This window comes from Pholis gunnellus, assembly GCF_910591455.1.
Source record: "Pholis gunnellus genome assembly, chromosome: 9".
Taxonomy (NCBI): Eukaryota; Metazoa; Chordata; class Actinopteri; order Perciformes; family Pholidae; genus Pholis; species Pholis gunnellus.
Genome location: NC_136535.1, coordinates 10,772,939 through 10,792,262, shown reverse-complemented (window position 1 = coordinate 10,792,262; position 19,324 = coordinate 10,772,939). Strand labels below are relative to the sequence as shown.

The window sequence follows — 19,324 nt, the reverse complement described above, 5'->3', positions numbered from 1 at the left end:
GACATCAGGACATGCTGCCACCTTGCATTACTGCACGCCTGACTTTCCACAGACACAGTCGTCAAAATAACACCTGATTCCTTTTAAGAAACACATGGAGAAATATTTCCACGTCAGCACAAAATATCCCAGTAGCAAATGATGCACAAAAAGACTCACACATTCTTTGATGTTTTTGAGGAGGCAGCAAAAGTTTAATTGGAAGTAACATCCAGAAGGCTTTTATTATCAACTTTTTTAGTTTTACATTGCAAGAAGGAAATAAAAGTCTTATACCCAACTTATAAAAGGAGGTCATAAAAAGTAAGAATACTTAGAAGAGGCCGAAAACCTCCATGGAGCATGCTGAGCTCATTGTTTTTCATCTTTCGCACCAAGTTCAGAAAGTTCACGTCGCACAGCTTCCAACAGCCTGAAATCATAGAGGGGTGGTATTTTAATAAAAGCAGGGAGGATCTGTTTGTATGAACTGCTCAGATTTAATAAAGTATGTAAATAATCCCAAAATCTAATATTACAAGCCCGAAATGTACAGTATGTATTTTAGTTTGATATATTCAGCTGAATTTGAAGGTAATCTTATAGTAAGAATAGATGTGATCAGCATTTCACTATCCTGCAATAGTACACATTTTATAATAGTATTTGTACTTCATTCGTATAAGCAATGGACGCTTATCTCAAGGGTGTTGGTGTATGCCACATGAACTCCATGCAGAGTTAGATCAATACTCAGGTGGGTACAGTTCTAGTAGTTTTATTGCTACTAGAGACCGTGGCCGCTGGAAAAAAACCGTAACACTTTAAAATGTTCTATTTTGACAGTTTTTATCACTTCCTTCCTGCCTGACACGGTCTAGTGTAAGAATATCAATACAGAAGAAGGCACTTGGGCTTTAAGTATGTATCTTATGCTACTTGCATTATTCTGCACTACTGAACACCTAAGAGGGCCACAATGTACAAGACTTGAGTACTAAGTATTAGTAAAATATACTTCAAGTATAAATTAAAAGTAATCGTTATACAGCATAATGGCCCCTTAAATGTTATATTATGTACATATAAATACAATTTTTATTGATACATGTAAGCATTTTAAACTAGTTTACAGTGAAGTAAGTGAAGTATTGCTACTTTATTTGAATAAAAAATCTGAATAGTTCTTCCACCAATGATATTGGATTGTCAGTCACTTTATTCAGGAAAGCAATAAACCGGTCTATTCAAACAGCAGCATAAATCACATGTCAGCCCTTTTTTAAGTGTCACCTTTTTAAACCTGATGAGCAACCTTGCTGCCAATAAATGTCATCTTTGTGCCAGGACAGCTTGGCCCGGCAACAAAACATCAATTGTCTCCAATTGGCAGAATTTCCTTCCCTCAGCCGTGGCTGCGGCCAATCAGAGGCTGGCTTGGTGGAATGGAGCACGTTCACCGTGGCAACCGCTCCACTCTACCTCTGCTCGCTGACACTCCTCCATGGATGCATTATCCACTCCTCACACCGTCCTCTCTGTCTCCGTCAGATGGTCAAAATAACACCCACCGGAGAGGTGAAGCTGGCCGTTCCCGCAGCTCAGGATGAGGTTAATCCTGACCGAGCAGACGAGGGGGACTGTGAGTGTTTTACATACTCCATCCTGCTTTCTGGAAAACCATTTTCCGAATAAACCAGAGCTAATATTCCACTCTTGGAGGCGAGGTTATCTCAGGGGTTGAGGGTGGTGTCTCCAAATGAGCGAGACATGAGACAATCTGCAAGCTTGTGCGAGGCGGTGTCCTCCCGCCTGTAACAGCAGCTTGCGGGGGGAGGCAGTGATATTTGAGCCACAGCACAGATGTGGGAATAAAGCTAAAGACAAGTGTGGGTGGTGCTGTGTGTTTCAATACAGCTGGGTTTAAAGACAAACCACACTTATTTGAGTAACCCTTCCCTGACCGCGTTACAGCAAACACACAAAGATACTAAACATGCGGACCCCCAGTGGAGAGACCTGCTTGACACAGAGCTGAATGTGTTTACTCCACGACTTCTTTGAATCGACAGTGTTGCCATTAGGGGATCAGAGAGACTGGGAAGCCATGTTTAGAGGATAATCTTGGCTGGACCATCTGGTCAAGATTTTCTCTCTTTTCTCTGGATTTTCTGATTTCCTCTTTTCACTGTGAAAAAAAATGTCTTTTGCAGTCTTGAAATGCAACTGAAGACTCACATGGATTTGATTTCACTTCTCCAACTGGATAATTGAGAGACATGCAGCAGAAACGGGAAAGGCTTGTGGTGCATCCCAAGCCAGTGGTGAACTACATAATCTATACTTATACTATTACTGATCACTTTCAGTTGCCACTGCCCATCTGGATGCTTCACCAATCCCATTGCCCTCCCAGTATAATCGCTGTTGACATAGGAAATTTAATCTAGATATCTTGGTGATGATGAAAGTGGTTGTAATAGGATTAAACTGGGCTTGACAGGAGTGTGACATCGCTACTGCAGGGCTTTACTCCATGAGTACAACACTGAATTATACTGTTGGTAGTATGCAACCTGCTGCGTATTTACCATGTGCCCAGGACCGAAGAAAAATATCTATTCATAAGGAATTTAAATAAGAATAGGAAAGACATGTACATTTTCCCAAATTAAACATAAAAAAGCAGTTGTTATGAGATAAGTACCAGAGTATCTGCAGGTTTAAGATACTGAACTACAAATCATTTGTACGTTTACCATTTTAAAATGCAGGCTATATCGTTTTAGATTTTTCACAGTATTTTACCCACACACAGCTTTCCACTGACCTCCATACTGCTTAAATATAGTGTTCCTTAAATTCACTCAAGTTCCATCTCAGTTATATCCAGTTTGCATCAGTTTCTGATACTGTTACATTATTGTTGCGTGGTAATGCATTTCAAGAACTGATTTATTTGAGAAGTTTGCCACACATTACTTCACAATAATACTGTATTTTGTGTTTAATTATTGATGCAACCTCATTGTTTCCTATCTGAAGTTGTGACAATTCTTTGTCACTTTGTTGTTACAATTTATGTTTGTAGTATTTAATACCTTTTTTGTACTTCAATTTGTGTATAGTAAACACACATCATTCATTCTGCTACAAATCTGCTCTTGTATTTCTGCTGCAGATCAACAAGGCTGAAAAGAAACAATGCACATGTGATGTACTATAATGGATTACACAACTCAAGCTAGTTTAAGAGTCGTCTAGTAGAATTTCATACTGAAAAGAAATGAATAGAAACGAGTTGCATGCCTTGAACAAAAGGTAAAACCCATCAACGTTTCTAAGACACAGTAGCACGGTTTGTAAAAAGATTAGTTGTGGAGCTTCTTGTGGTAAAAGGCAAACATGCCATAATACTGGTATGATTCTTTAAATGTGTGTTTAAATGATAAATAAAAATGAATGGCCAAAACTATGGGTATATTTTTGAATATTCTCTGTTCTGTCTATCTTTAGTTCTGAAGACGCCTCATCTGTGGGGTTTAGGATGAATTGATGTGTAGACAACAGCTTCACCCTGTGTTAAAAAAATAATCTTATATGTCACTTTTAACTAGCCGATACCCGCTAGTTGTCTTTCAGAAATGTACAGTTTGAACTCCAGAAATAGGCCAAAAGAATGTAAAATGTCTATTTTCATTTGCTTTGCTCATGTATCTGCCATGTGGCCTTTTACCATACTGCCAGATTATGGGTTGCATGGTTGGGGTAACAGAAAGCCATTACTTAGGGGCTAAAGGCTGGAGTTAAGATTATCTGGAGGACTTCAGGCCAGAGAGATTTGTTTCCACAAGCAAAACACAACACTGTCTTTAGTAGTGAGAGGATTCTGAGGTGACAAATCCGAGATCAAGCTAATTTAATTGTGGTTGATGAGGATTTTAGTTGAGTTTCAGTGAAAATCTTTTCTTGTTATAGCCTCTGTACTTTTGTTACTATCGAATGTGTAAATAATGGAGATTACATCGTTAAAACATGTGGTATTGAAAAAGTATCAAGTATAACGAAGCTAACGAAGGGCTCCTTGAGTTATCATGATGTGAGAATGCTAATTTAAAACCACAGAATGAGTATTAATATTGACCTAGTTTAGGGTGGATTATAAGCAGAGTGGGTGTCCTTTTCACTTTGGATGTGACTGAAATTGAAGATCTGACTGGGTAGCAGGGGAATTTGGAAAATAAAGTAGAGGACAGCAAGCCACAGGGACACACAGTACAGTCAGAGTGACATTCTTTACCGGAGGTTTTGATGTGGATGACCAGGAAGCCTCTAGAGGTTCACACGCTGCTGGAATGATTTGTCATCGTGAATGTCGACTCATGTAAGCAACGGTCACTGAAGGCCCTTTCGGGTTCACCGACTCAAACTGCAAACGTCCTGCGTACACACTGCACACACATGGCCATGAAAGTTAACAATACACTGTTTTATCTGAGAAGGTGCTTATTAAAATGCCAAACCCTGGGAGTGAGTTTTATTCTAAGATGTAGAGGAAATAGCTTAGAAAAAAAGAAATTCACACGCTGCATGGATGTAATCTTATGCGATGCGTGACAGTGAAATTTTTGGCAATATTTTAAGCTTTGCTTTCCTCACTGTAATAGTTTGTTAAATTATACAATACAGTCAGGGAGCCGTATCAGGGATGGACATCGGGAAAAATACTAAATTAGAAATGATCAGCAGAGAACTGCCTCTGAAGAAATCTTAATTCCACACAGTCACAGTGCTGTGCTCGATCTGCGAGATTTAAGGCACTTAAACTTAATAACACAGGCGTGTTTGTGTATGCAGTCACAAAGATTATGATTATTTTGAATCACATACGCATATCAGGAAGCAACAGATTTCCAGAAACCACATCTCAAAAACACACTTTTCTCTCCCGCAGTATACAAACAGAGGTCGGCAGAGTCACACCTCTCTGGAAGTTTGCAAATGAGCTGTCGGAGAATCCTCACAGAGGTGTCAAATACTGGCTGCTTTAGGCTATTAAAAACTTAAAATATCATTTGAGTCTGAAATGCTTTTGCAAGCCCAATATTTCTCTAGTGGTTACTTATTGAGAAGAAAGGAACATTAGCTGTGTTTGATGTTTTCAGTTGATGAGAACAATAATAAATCCAAATATAATACAAATATGAGGTCAAGCAGAAAAAAATGAAACGCATGCTTAAACCATGACAACATCTAACTGTGCACACCAGTAAAATACGCAGGAAAACAACATTTGGGCAAGCATGTGGAAAAGAGAAAGGCCTTGGTATTTTGTTTTGATCGTCCTGCTCTCCCAAATCTACAGACATGATACCAAAAAACAACAACAGACTTTCTTTTATGCATCAATATGAATTCCAGATCTTCAGCACAGGTTCTAACATGCACTTGGCAGACATAACTGTTGTATAAGACATACAACAAAAACAACAAAGCCAAAGGAAAGGAAAACCAAACCAGACCTAAACAAACACCATCATGCAGTTTACAGTCTCTCGTGTCCTCGTAAAAGCAGAAAATGATTAGCTTCACCGCTCTGGATGAAAACACATAAGTGACAAACAATAAAACATTCTCTTAAGACTCTATCACCATAATCATTATTAATAACGAGTGGTGGAGGAAGTATTCAGATTGTTTACTTTATTAAAAGTACTAATACCACACTGTGGTAGTCCTGCATTGAAAAATATGACTTAAGTAAAAGAAAGTAAGTATAATCAGGAAAATACGTTTAAGGCAACACAAGTATTTTATTTAACTACTTTGAAAAGGAATGAAATTGATGATTATCAACATTATGGATGAATTCTGCTGATTATATTCTCCATTAATCAATTGATTGTAAAAATTCAGAAGTGAGAAATCCTTTCACAATTACCCAGAACCCAAAGTGTTACCTCCACAATAACCAATGATAAAGACCTCAACATTATTCAAAATTAATTCAAAATTATTAAATAAAATAAAAATTGGTGAACGTGGAATCATTAGATGTTTTTTGCATACAAAATTATTTCAATGATTATCTACAGAACTGCAAATCAATTTTCTGTCAATTATTACAATTATTAATTAATTATTTTACAGTAAGATATTGGTAGACTTAAGTACAGAGTTTGAATAGATTTATTTAGTGTCACTACATCACTGTTAATAACCATAGTTTTATTGTTATTCAACAGCCATAATGGGCATGAAAGGAGAGATTTATTTGCCCATGGATGGTTTGAGGGGGAGATGCTGGCAGTTTATATCAAGGGTGTAGCAGCTGCCATTTTTTTTTTCTTTCACAGAAACTCAAAAAATGTGTGAACCTCTACTCTTACGAAGCAAACCAACTCAGATCATGACTGACCAGTCGACAGCTAGCCAGCTCAGCTCGCAGATCACACAAACTTGATCAGGCACAACTGTCAAAGGTCAGCCCCCGCCCCCGCCCACACAGACTTTTAGTTGGCCAGAAAATGTTAGTGACATCTTCAAAAGACAAATCATATTCATAACCATTTAAAAAACATTGGCATAGTCATGTATTTTATCTTGTTTTGTTTGTGGTTTGAGCTTTTCACGCTGGATTTACTCTTCTGCAAACAAAACAAAGTGTAGTAGAATCAACCACACAGTATTTGTAGCACATTCATCATGATCAATCGAAGATTTCATCGACGTGTAAGGGTGAGCGTATGGCCTGTGGACGCCTCCAGGTTCCCTCCCCTCAGGGCTGGTGTGTTATTCCAGTAATCCAGGCCAGTGACTGATCCAAGCATGGCAGCATCATACTGCTGGAAGCTAGCCACGGTGGGTCTTGACTGACCTTTGGCCTCAGGTCACTGCCTCTGGTCTTACTTGACTGATTTTCGAAAGCTCGCTGGATGGATGTACATCAGAGGGAATGCATAAATCAATATGCAGGAGAAGCTGTCTTTTTCTTTCCAAATAATAAATCCTCCATCTGTATTTTCTGATTCTGTGCAGTCCAGCTGTTGCGTTAGACAAGCCAACCGGGTCAGTGAGGTCAGCGTGATCACAGAACCGTATCATATAGAGTTGTGCATTAAAACTCTTTGTGATCCAGTCTGTGATCCAAGCAAAGATGCTCGTGAGCACAGATGGGAGAATTAAGAGAAATCAAGCCTTTATCTGTAATATCTGTAGTCTACAAGCAGTTTTTTAATCAATCTAAACATGAAGCCTCTCATAGAAAATAGCATCTACTGCTGCAGTAGAGAGTATCAAGCAGGCCTGTTATTAAGTTGATGACTTATTTGTGGTTAGGTATATTTTCTTTAGTATTTACTCAGCTGATGTTGCAATATTCAAAAATGACGTGCAATACTTTTACATCTTTGCAGCTGTTCCAGTTTGATGCCGGTAAGTGGATTCATATCAAAGACTCCCAGCTAAAGCCTTTTGCTTTGGAGGGATGGGTGGAGCTGCCTGTGAGTAATAGAAGATTAGATTTTGGATAAGCCGAGACTGAACATACAGGAAGGTCCACAGTAACTAGTGCATACGTGGTATCAATTACCTACTGACCGGGGACCTGTACCGGGGCCAGAAATACACTGGAAGTGCAAGAAATTAAAACAAGAAGTTAGGCAATGAGAAGGGTTTAAGTTGTGTTTTTACTACTATAACCACAAGGTACTTTGTACTTGTTACAAGGTAACAGTTTTGATATTTTAAGGATATTATTATTGTATCATATATCTAAAAACTTAAAAAACATAAATTAAGTTATATTTCTTGGTCCCTCCTAAACAAAATGTGTTAGCTCCTAATTTCCCTCATACGTACCTAGTATATATTTGATTAGTACTCTAAATGTACAAAGTATTTACATTGTACTTTGAGGGCTCTAATCTCAAGCCTCACCAAGAATTTCACCCAAATAGATTTTTTTAAGGTCAAACTAATGTTTCCAAGTTCAACGAAGCTTCACGCTCAACCACAGCTTGTTGTCAGATGATTTTCCCGACTCAGGAGTGAACTCCTGCCGTGCAGCTCAGATGTTTCCCACACCTGCACATTTCCTTCACTGCTGTGGGACATACTGTAGATTCACCAACTCAGTCACATGCAGAGCTGTTTAACTTCAGTATGAGGGACGACAGCATGGCACCGCTTCATCAACCACAGCTCCTCTTTGATGTGTTGTTTTTCATGGGCGAGGAAAGCCTCATGGGTTGGGCCTTTTTCCGCCTTCACCACCATCTCCTCCTTCTCCACCTCCTCCTTTAACCCAGCTGACATCTCACTTCCAGCATACGTTGACCAAGGTTTTGGGTGAGCTCACCAAGCAGGAACGGCACTAGTGTGTGCACAGCGTGTTTGAGAACGAGACCGTACCTGCAAATCATTCACCAAGCGAGCAGAGGGTCATTTCAAAAGAGAGCAAAGCCAAAGGGCAGCACTGTGCACTGAGCTGCACGTGACTCTGCTCTGCATGGGAAACACTGAGCTTGCTAACATGTAATTAGCTGTTACTATTTTCATTCCGCATTGCCCCGAAGCAGCACAGGGCTGTTGGTTGTACACCCTGCGCCAGGAAAGTTTGAGGCTGGCTTTTGAGTCTTATATTCTTCAACTTCATCTATGAACTTTCTGTATTGGTCTGAGGAGAGACAGAGGGGGCCGTCCTGGCCAGAGGACCCCTCCCTGAAATGAATGATCGCTCTCACAGAAGGGAAACTTAAAAACAGCTATCCTGAATGAAAAACAAGCTCAGGTTTTTTCAAGGATCTTGGCAATATCCTCAAAAAGGAAGACTTTACATAGAAGCAAAGAAAGGTCCTGCTGTATTCCTAAAACAGATGTTGTTTTCACTTAAAAGCAGAAAAAGAAGTAGTTGAGATTTTACACTTTAGGAAGACCATGGCCAGCTATTGTGCACTAAGTGGAAAACAGGACTGTCCTCCTCGGGGACCTCTCAGTGACTTTGACGTTAAAAGCTCATTTTCCTCTTCCCTAAATCCTGCTGCACTGAACATCATCCAAACTGCAAAGCTTATGCAAACTCCTGGCACCGCTTCAAAGCAGGTCTGGTGTCTGCCTCACTTCCTCTGCCCCCTTTCCTCTGCTCCTTCACTTCTCTACATCTCGAGCGGCATTGGAGCAAAAACTACTGAAGGAGCAGGACCGAAACTAGTTGCAGCGCTAACCTAGATCACTGCGTGGGTGATGAAATGGAAATAAAACCGATTGGCGAATGGGGATTCATCAGATATGTAGAGTCCAGAATAGAAGGAGTGCCTCTTTTTCGACAGAATACTGAGGCTAACAAACAAAATCCTTTACATGCAACTACTTTTCAATATATAATGAGTGGAGAAGGCAGGACAAGAGGACGATTGTTTTTCAGAGGAGACAGACTTTTAAAAAAAGGCAAAGAAACACTTTAGAGGAACAACTTGGCAACTCTGCATCACTGAGCCGAATGTGAATCTTCAGATGAGCTTTTAAGTATTTTAGGATCATTAAGAATTAATGTTGATAGTAAATTTCATTAATAATTCAAACGGTGGTTTATGTCCATGCTCATGTTTTAAATGCGTTCAGTACTTTCTTGGTGGTCAGTATGCTAATTCAGGAAAACAATATAAAGCAAGTCCAGTAATGCTGAGGAAGTATACTTTGCAATACTCATACAGGCAGAAACAGATATAGTAGAATAGGATATTTCAGTACGCCAAAAAATACCAGGATGTCCTATCAGATTGCATTTTGCAGCATGCAAGCCAGTACGCTTTTACCGCTTTTCTGACCCACAATAGTCAATGCAGCAGATATATGACCAAGACCAGGCCCTGCACAGAAATGGCCGGGCCACTAATAAGGTCCGATGAACGGGCCCTTTCTGCTTTACTCAAATCAAGTCATGCTCTCTTTTGCCTTCTTAACAAATGCATGTAAACTGAGAGAGACTTACTCAATAACGGGGGCTATATACAATTCACTCCAACATTGGCTAATAGTTCAGATCAGTACATGTCTCAGGTCATGTGGCCGGCCACCCAAAGTCGCACCTGACATCCCAGTGCTCCCACTACAATCCTCCCTCCTTTAATTAAAACAGTTTGCTCAATACGCCGGTCTAAGACTAGATACACCTATGCAGAACAGAATTAAAGGTGAAAAAACATTTGAATAGAACATTTTGAATAGAATCATAAGATAAGAGAATATATCAACATTAGCATTTAATAATGCTGCCTGGCAATTAGTCCAGTCCTCACAATATCATGCAATTAGCTTTGGCTACACAACGTAAGCATAAGCCAATAAACTATGGCTGCAAATGTAAATTATAGATCAAGGGGCTACATTATCAGCTGCATTAGGCCCATCCAAACTGCACCAAATATAAAACACTTGATGGTAATTGTTTACTGATAGATGTGCATCCACATTGCCCATCATGCCGAGCTATTTAACATTGTATATATTCAATATTTGATCAATAGTCCATGTCAATGCATTCCTTTCAACTTTGCATTGGTCCACAGTTGTAACTTAAACCTTGACTGAGAGATAATCGTTCTCTTGTTTTAAAATGATGCACACCTAATAGAGAAGTGCCATCACGACCATGTTTCCTCTGGACCGGCCCCCTCAGAGGCTGCTGCTGCAGGAGAGCGCAAGTTTCGTTACGTGCACGCGCATATGAACGCGTGTACAAAGTTACAGCAATCAGACAGACCATGAGATGCTAAACTCGGTTAGCAAGACGATGCACTGAGGTCACGCACTTTACTGTTATCTGCTGACGTCAAACTTTTGGAGAGGAGCACACGTTTACCTGATTGTTGCGCCCTGACTATATATGAACTAAATTACATACTGGAAGTTATGACCAATTTGTTTCTGCATTGAAGAGGCTTTCACTCGAATTGAATTGAGATTTCAACCAAGTTGTTGCTGTACGATTTATGATTTTAGTAATAAGTAACAATTCAGTAAATGTATATGTATTTTTTTGTTAAATGTAGTTTTACAGTTAGGAATACAATGTTTAAGTCAAGCTGGATTGTGCCTTACACATAAAACAAATGATCCAAGTCCCTTCCACATGCTGAGGCTTAATTATTAATTAAACACTGGTATCATACTTAGTATCGGCCCATACCCAATGCCTTGGTATCGGTATCGGGACTGAAAAAGTTGGATTAGTGCATTCTTAAATCTAAATATGCTCATTCAAATCAAGTCTGACTTGAATCTTCAAGTCCCTTTTGGATTTGAAAATGTATTTGTTTAAGTTGGGTTTGTGTTCATTGGGTCTTCTTCAGAATTTGTGATGTACATTTAGCATACTTACTACTGCCTATAAAAACAGTTAGTGTCTTCAAACTTAGTTGTGTGGAATTGGAAAGAGGTTCATTTATCAAGCAGGGAGGTTCTAACAGAAGTCTGACCCTGAACATTATACAAATTACAACCTTAAACACATTTCCACAGCAAGGTGTTATAAACAGTGAAACCTGTCGGTTTAGTATTAAGTAACCAACACATTTTGTGTGCCACGACATATGGGACATTATGTCTGACAATATGACTAGAAATATAAAAGAACGTCATTATGAAGTTGAGTTTGTACCCTAATTTGTTGCACGTTTGTGTACACCATAAAGTATCCAGTTTCAACTTTTCTTAGAATTCAAGAGCTCGTTTCAGGATTTTCTTTTCTTTGATTTACGCCTATGTTATTGATCCTTGGATACTGAATGTGTTTGCAGTTGGAACAGCTCATTGACTTTAATTTGTATGGATGCTGGGAGGATATTACAGGGCTTTACATACAGTGTGCACTGTATGAAACACAAATAGGTAAAACCAACTATAATATATGGTATTTTATTTCAATTAAGAAATTGACAAGCACTCATCAATCAACATATTAAAACGTTTGTGCCATCTGTTCAAACTCACACGACGGCTCCTTAAAATAAATACTTTTAAGAGGAAATAATACAGACAGAATATGTGAGGCTCAAACCACAAGTACAAACAAATTATCCAAATGTCCAAAGAGACGAAAGGGTCTGAAAATTCCCAAAGTCAACCCCGACTCTCCAAACGAAAAGTGTTTGTATAAAACAGCTAAGTGTTTTTAAAAATACAGAATCTTACAAAAAAGTGTTCATCTTCTCACCTCTTTAAATCACTGTAAAATATCAGCTGGCATTATGACAAGAAATCAGGAGTTTTTTCATGTATAACAATAAAAAGACAGAATGTGCTTCTGCATTTTTACATTAGTATTCACAAACGTCATGAGTGTACTGTATCATGAAAGTCCTCCGCCCCTCTGATGGTGCTGCGATGGAGACAGGTGCATCGCACATCCCTCCAACCGCTCCCCGTCACAACATTGTGCGCCGAGCTGAAGATCGACACCGGTGACCATGGTAACAACAAAAGGTGTATTCAGTCCCGAGACACCCACTTATTTGCAGACACCATGTCATTAACCATCTTTTCAAACAGTACACCACCCATGCCGAGGCTATGTAAAACAGTACACTTCACAGCCAAGTGTTCATGTCTTTATAGGTTATTATCGACAGCGTTCACATTTTCTGAATATAAAAAAAAAACAACAACAAAAAAAACAAACATACTTTTTGACAATTTGTCAACTTTCAAAACGGTCCAAAAAAAGAGACAAAATAGCCATCAACGGGAGAGGACTTCAAGAATACAGGTTACAGTACAAAAATGTGGTCCAGGTGGTAGCACATGAAGCATGCATGTGTTTATGTTGCCCTGCTCACCCCTACAACCCTCATGCGAAGACATACTGTATAAAAAGGCCACATGGCTTTTTCTTCACTTTTAAATGCACGTGTCCAACAACTGGCCTCTTTGTCTGCTCTGCTCATCCTAAGACCGACGAAAGGTGCTTTGTTCCCGTAATGGTGGACTCCGCAATAGACACGGAGCCTCATAGGGTCACTATGAAGTTTGGTACATGAGCATGCTCCTGAAGCTATTTACGACTGGGTCGCACTACTGACAAACAAAGGTCACAGACAGTTACTGTGTTGGGAGCAGTTCACTAGAGGACACAGATATGTTGCTTCAATGTTGTCAGGTAAAAAACTTGTCTACTTAAAAAAAGAAAAAGAAATAGCTTGGTTGATCTCGACAGTTTCCTTTTTATTTTTTAAAAGCCCCAAACTTGTAGGACATTCTCAGTATTATGAGAGACATGTTTAATTATGGTTTAAGGAATAGTTTGACATTTTGGTAAATTAGTTTATTTGTTGTTTTTGCTGTGTTAGATGATTGATACCACTCTCAAATCTTTCCACAGCAGCCAGTTAGCTTAGCCTAGCATCACTATGATCAGGAGCAAACAGCTAGTCTGGCTCTGACCAAAAATGTTTGTAAGGATTCAACAAAGGAGACTTAAAGTGGCTTTAATGAGTGAGCTTTACAGGTGCTGGTAGGTGGATTGTGTTACCTTTGGACAGAGCCAGGCTAGCTGTTTCCCCCTGTTTGTAGTCTTTATGCTAAGCTAAGCTACTTGGCAGTTGGTCGTACAGACATGAGAGTGGTATTGATCTCCTCATTTAACAGAATCAAAATGTAATGCTAAAATAATTAATTAAAACATGAAAATTACCAAGATTGAAGCTGCAAGTTTCTCACTTGAAAACATTGATTTGATGCGTGTGTGTACACAAACCTCGAGCAGTTTCTTACCAAGGGCTCTGTGTTTGTTAACGGATCAGTGGGAGTATACTGTATGAGCATGTAAACAAAAGGCCGTTGGGCTTGAGCTCGAGTCTGCTGAGCTCCCTCTTCTTTAGATCACCCCAACAGGACGTGTCTAACCAGAGTCTAACGTTCTCTCTTCTCTAAGTGCAGAGGCTTAGTGAAGCCCTTCACCCTCTTTTTTTCATTTCTTTTCCATAATCTTCAACATTTGTACTGCGGAAATAACAACAAAAATATAACTTAAGATAATCTCTCTAGGCACTGTTTGATTTCCAAGGCTTTTTGTTGTAGACTGTGATAAAAGGTCAGCAAACAGATAAAAAAAAATAATAAAAAGAAACACCAGAGAGTGACGGTTCTGCAGACCAAACACTTTCTCCTCTGTGATGTATCAACGTCCTCCGAGTCAGCTCACACAGCCAAACAGACTCGCTCTGTGGTGGAGAGGCTGCAAGGGCAGAAAGTATCTAAAGGGTAAGTGTGTAGAAGGTTCAAGGTTAAGTGTCAGTTCCAGTCTTGACCTATGCTTCTCCTTCGTAAAAAAAAAAATGTCAACAAAAGTCAGATCTTAAGCCATAATCTTCTGGGGAATCTCTATAGAAGCTTTGATGAAGATGCAGTTGTCTCGGACGTAGTTCCTCTTCTTGATCTCCTCGTGAGAGATGAACTTGGGGTAGCCGAAACCCAGGGTGCTCTCGTCCAGCGAGTTGCGGCTGCTGCTGGGCTTCTGGAAGTTCTTCCAGTTGGGGTCGGGGTTGAAGGTCTCCGTGATGTGCTGGGGTTTGGAAAGCGACGGGTCGCTCTGGTCCATGATGGAGAAAGTCACCTTGTAGGAGAAGGGCCACTCCAGCAAGCTGTCGTACTCTCCGGGTAACACGCGGATGTAGACGGAGAGGTGGGAGCCCTCGCCGCTGCCGTTACCGTTCAGGAAGGCCGACACCTGCAGCTTGTAGCCGTAGCGGTGAGTGTAGAAAGGCGGGCTGAAGAACTCGTGATTGCTTCTGAGTTTGGCCTCCTGGAGTTTGCGGGAGTAGTCGCTGAGCTTCCAGATGAGAACGCCGTCGTGACTGACGGACAACTCCTCCATCTCCCTCCGAAGCTCCAGGATCTCCTGCCGCTGACGCCCCACCAGGTTACACATCATAGTCAGGTGAGACTTGGTGGTGTCTTCCAGGTGACGACCGATAGCCAGTTTGGGGCACTGCCAGAGAGAAATCAAAGAGATGAATTATTAAAAAGCTGCTGCGCAGTGAGTAAGTGAGGAGATGCATAACACATACAGAGGTTTTTATACAAGAAAATAGAATACAGAATTTAGCCGTATTGCAACTTTTTTTTTTCAAACTGGAAGGTTGTGTGTGTGTTACAGTGCCAGGTTTCAATATAGGATGATGAGATAAAAGCAACACCCGTGCAACATCGGTTTCATCCTCATATGCACAAATAATCTGGTGAAGACTGATGAAAAAGGATTGCTGATGAACCTCATTATTTTGAGCTCAGCACCTTTATGTTTGCATTTGGGCACAAAGTAAAGTCTTTTGATTTGACTGAACTATGACTTTGAGATGAAGGGGTGTCACGTTTGTGGCAAATTTCGATGGATTTTAATTTTTTTTATATTACAGCAAATGTGGATGCTGTTCGTATGTGTTCAGTTCAGTGTGAGTTATCTGAATCATGTATTTTTCTACATCCATGAACAGTCACAGATAGATAAAGATGTGGATAATGTGATTATGATATTTAATAGTCACTCTACTGCTGTGGAGACATGTTTTTGCTTTCCGCCTATAAATGTTGTACATCAAGTCTTCCACAGAGTGTGCGGAGCGAGTATGACGCTCATCTACAGCTCTTCCTCGAGCGTTTCCAGATTTTCTCAAATTGATGTCAGTTTCAAAAATAGACGGAAATGCACTGTCAGAATATAGTGTTGCTCTCATTAAAAGAGAGCCTACAGGCACAGTGCTGTATGTTTGAAAAGAGAAAAAGCATTACTTTGGAAACACTGAGCAATGATTTGAAGGAAATATAATGGAAAAAACGCATGTAAACAACAACAACAAACAACTTGGGAGTTGATTAACAGTAATAGTGTTAACAGAGAGAGGGAATAATCTTTTACGGTTAAATGATGCAGGTCAGTCTTACCCTGTGCTTGCAGCCGGCGTCTTTGAAGGGGCAGAGAACGAGCGCGCTGCCGCAGTTGTCCTTCACATGGTTAGCCAGATCCTCTCGGGCGATGTTGGGTGTGCCGCACTGGTTTGGGCACTGGACCGGAAACCGAGGGCAGTGGTACTGGTGGTTCTGCAGAGGAGTCAATGATAGTGTTAATGTGTGCACTGCTGACCTACAGCATGAGTGATAAGAACACATGCTGCACGGTGGGGTTGCAGATTAATGGTTGCACCAGCGAAAATGTCCTTAAAAGTAAAACAAAAATGCATGTGGTATTAAAAAATGAGGCTGAAAAAATAGACCAGACAAGAAAGAAAACAACTGATCATGCAGCCGCATGATCAGTTGTTTTCTGAAGCCGCAGAAACGATTGGGACCATTCTGCCAATAACACACGCAAATCTGGCAACCGGTAATTTGATAATTGTCTATTGGTTATTGCTTTTCTTGCTGCTATTCCTTTTCTTAACTTACAGTAAACTGAATATATTTGTGTTTATAGACTTTCTGCCGGACAAAAGAGGCAATTTGGTCACCATGTTGTCAAGGACATTTTCTCTTTCTTCTGATGTTTTACAGCAAAAATGATTAATAGTAAAGATAATCCGCAGATTGATGAAATGACATTAGTTTAACTAATTAGTTTAAATTTGATTATCTTTTATCCTTTTCTTGATTAATTCAATATTCATATAAATGATAAAAAGTCAGAAAAAAAGTTATATTATATATTTTTTTAAATTGCTTAAACGATTATTCAGTTGTAGACAATCGACTAATTGGTGCAGCTCTAGATACAACTAATCACTAGTTGCTGCCTACAGACATCTAAATGAAACACGATTGTTTATTTTCCATCCTGCAAGGTAGAATTAGTACATCATACCTCTATAAAATCTAAAATACATCAGGAGGCAAAAGGCCCTCAGACTCAACTGAAATTATGTTGAAAATATAAAAATAAACATCATAAACGAATTGTAAAACACTTTGTCTAAGATCGGGTTATTACATCTTGGCCCCAAAGGTGGGGGAGGGGAGAGTGACACTGGCTGCTCAGCTTCTGGCTAGATGTGCACAGACGCAGGCGCTTCAAAACAGCAGCTCACACTAACATCCAGCTGCCACAGGAAAAAGACACCATGAACCACAGAGAGCCTTCTCTGGGCCATCCTGAGGCTGGAAACCCTCCAAGAGCCACATGCAGTACGGACGACAGGTACGACGATACTGACAGGAGTCCCATTCTGAGAAAGACCGACTCAGTCATGCCCGATATAACATGAAGTTATTTCACTAAAAAGAAAGATTTAAGATACAGGTGGTAAACTTTGTGTGAAACTGACCTGGATTGTGTCGAAGACGAACTCCTTGCCGCAGTACTTGCAGGGCTGTGTGCGTTTGGGACACTCGGCCAAGCCGTGTTGGGACAGCAGACGACGCATCATCCGCGCTCCACACTTGTTCTCACAGTAAACACTCTCCTGAGGACACACACCCTGGTGGTTCTGGGATTGAGAGGAAACACGTGATTGCAATTTAAAGCAGGGTTATAATGTCAACACATGTAATACTGTAGATAAAGTAGGTGTTACTGTTTACTCAAATGCTGTTCATATACTGCAGTTATTATAGCTCAAAACTGTGTTTGCGTGAAAGCAATGAGGCTATTATACATTGCCTAGCCAATAACCATTTTGAAACTTTTAAGAAATCAAATTTACTCTGATGGCTCTGATTGATTCTGATAAAATGCATTGATCAATCCAGACAAAAATAACAAGTAAGTCAAGGAAATGTCATGTACAAGTATTCAAAATACTATAATTAGACACTATTTTGATTATAGATGAGTATTTTTTTCTTGCCTAACCGTCAACCATTCTGCGGTTGTAGTGTCTAGTATGAGAGGATTTGCTGATTTTCTCTTGTTTTATATCACTGAATAGAATATCTTTGGGTTTTGTGAGAAGTCATCTCGGACCCTCGTAGACTAAACAAACCGTCTATCAATTGAAAAATAATCCGCGGATGAATCGTTAATGAAAGGTTTTGAATAATACACAGTTGTAAACATGAGTGAGTAATTCCAATGTGAGAGCCAAAAGGTGGATGAATGTCACTGCAACTGTGTGCAGAGGGGCGACCATGTGGGCCGGAGTAAACGGAGGAGGGGCGGTGGAAATGACAGAGGTGTTAGTGAGGAGACTCTGAGGTACTTCAGCCGGCTCACTGAGGAAAACACATTCAGCATGAGAGACCCACTCAAAGGTTCTTTCCTTCTGCCAACACACGTGTTATTTCAACAGAGACTAACACACGTGCATTAGTCTCTCCCGCAGCTTTTCACAAAGACGTCTTTCATATACTGTAGGCATGGAAATTACGCGGCGTCACTCTGGGTTGTTTACGTCAAGTTCCCGCTGAGTTGTAACAGGAAAGAAATATAATAAAAACAGGTTTGGTGTCGGTGTTTACCTCGTAGGCTTCACCGGTAAACTCGCTGCCACAAAACTCGCACTTGACCTTGCGCTTGGGGCAGTCGTGCTGCAGGTGGTCGGGCAAGTCGCGGCGCGTCAGCTTGACGGAGCAGCGGTTGGGGCAGGGTATCACATTGAAGGCGCAGGTGGAGAAGTGGCCCTGAGGGAGACACACACACACACACACAACACAAACACACGCATGTTAGGAAATACACAAGTCAGAGAGTTTGATAAGGCAGCAGATATATAAAAAAAAAAACAGTAGATGGAGGAGAGACAGATGAGAGGTTATCAAAGCTTCTCACCTGCAGCTGCTTCATCTGGCCGGTCCAGCGGCAGCCCTCCTCACTGTGGATGCAGCGGATGGGCAATGCCAGGATCTGTTGCTCCAGCTCTGGGTCCGGGTAGATCTGGAGAAGACGAGCAAGACGAGGTCAGTGTAGCAGTGGCTGACCAGGTCATGTTGGAAGACTGATATATATTACTTTCATAAAGTGTATAACATGGGGTGAATCAGCATTTAACCAATGACGCATGGAAAACCAACCGAACTAGCAAAAAAATGCAAACTTATGAAGCTGAAAACAGGGCTTTTAATGGATGATAAGCTGATATTTTGCCACGTTGCGAGCCGTTGAGAGGCAATCAAAATATATAATATGTATCGTGCACTTTTAAACAAACAAGATAAATTGTGCAAGTACGTCACCCTAACCCTGTTTCAAGTCTTTATGCTAAGCTAGGCTAAACAAATCCTCCTACACTCCAGGTTAATGTACACAGTTGAGATTGGTATTGACTGGGGTCTCTCGGAAAGACAGAACTTTATTTATCTCGAGGGAAATCATTGTGCGGCAGTTACAGAACAAAGTTGTGCAAATAGAAAATATCAATGG

At 40.3% G+C, this 19,324-nt stretch overlaps 1 protein-coding gene across 1 annotated transcript in view; it reads right to left on the bottom strand.

Annotated features, from left to right (window-relative positions):
- Nucleotides 1–11,890: 11,890 nt before the first annotated feature.
- Nucleotides 11,891–19,324, bottom strand: part of traf4a (tnf receptor-associated factor 4a) — a 34,889-nt gene continuing 27,455 nt past the window's right edge. Inside the window, exons 3-7 of the mRNA XM_079165875.1 lie at nucleotides 18,734–18,838; nucleotides 18,424–18,585; nucleotides 17,292–17,453; nucleotides 15,919–16,074; nucleotides 11,891–14,965 (exon numbers count right to left, since the gene is read on the bottom strand). Of these exons, the coding sequence (XP_079022001.1) occupies nucleotides 14,333–14,965; nucleotides 15,919–16,074; nucleotides 17,292–17,453; nucleotides 18,424–18,585; nucleotides 18,734–18,838 (1,218 nt within the window). The 3' untranslated portion in view covers nucleotides 11,891–14,332. The remainder of the gene's footprint in view (nucleotides 14,966–15,918; nucleotides 16,075–17,291; nucleotides 17,454–18,423; nucleotides 18,586–18,733; nucleotides 18,839–19,324) is intronic.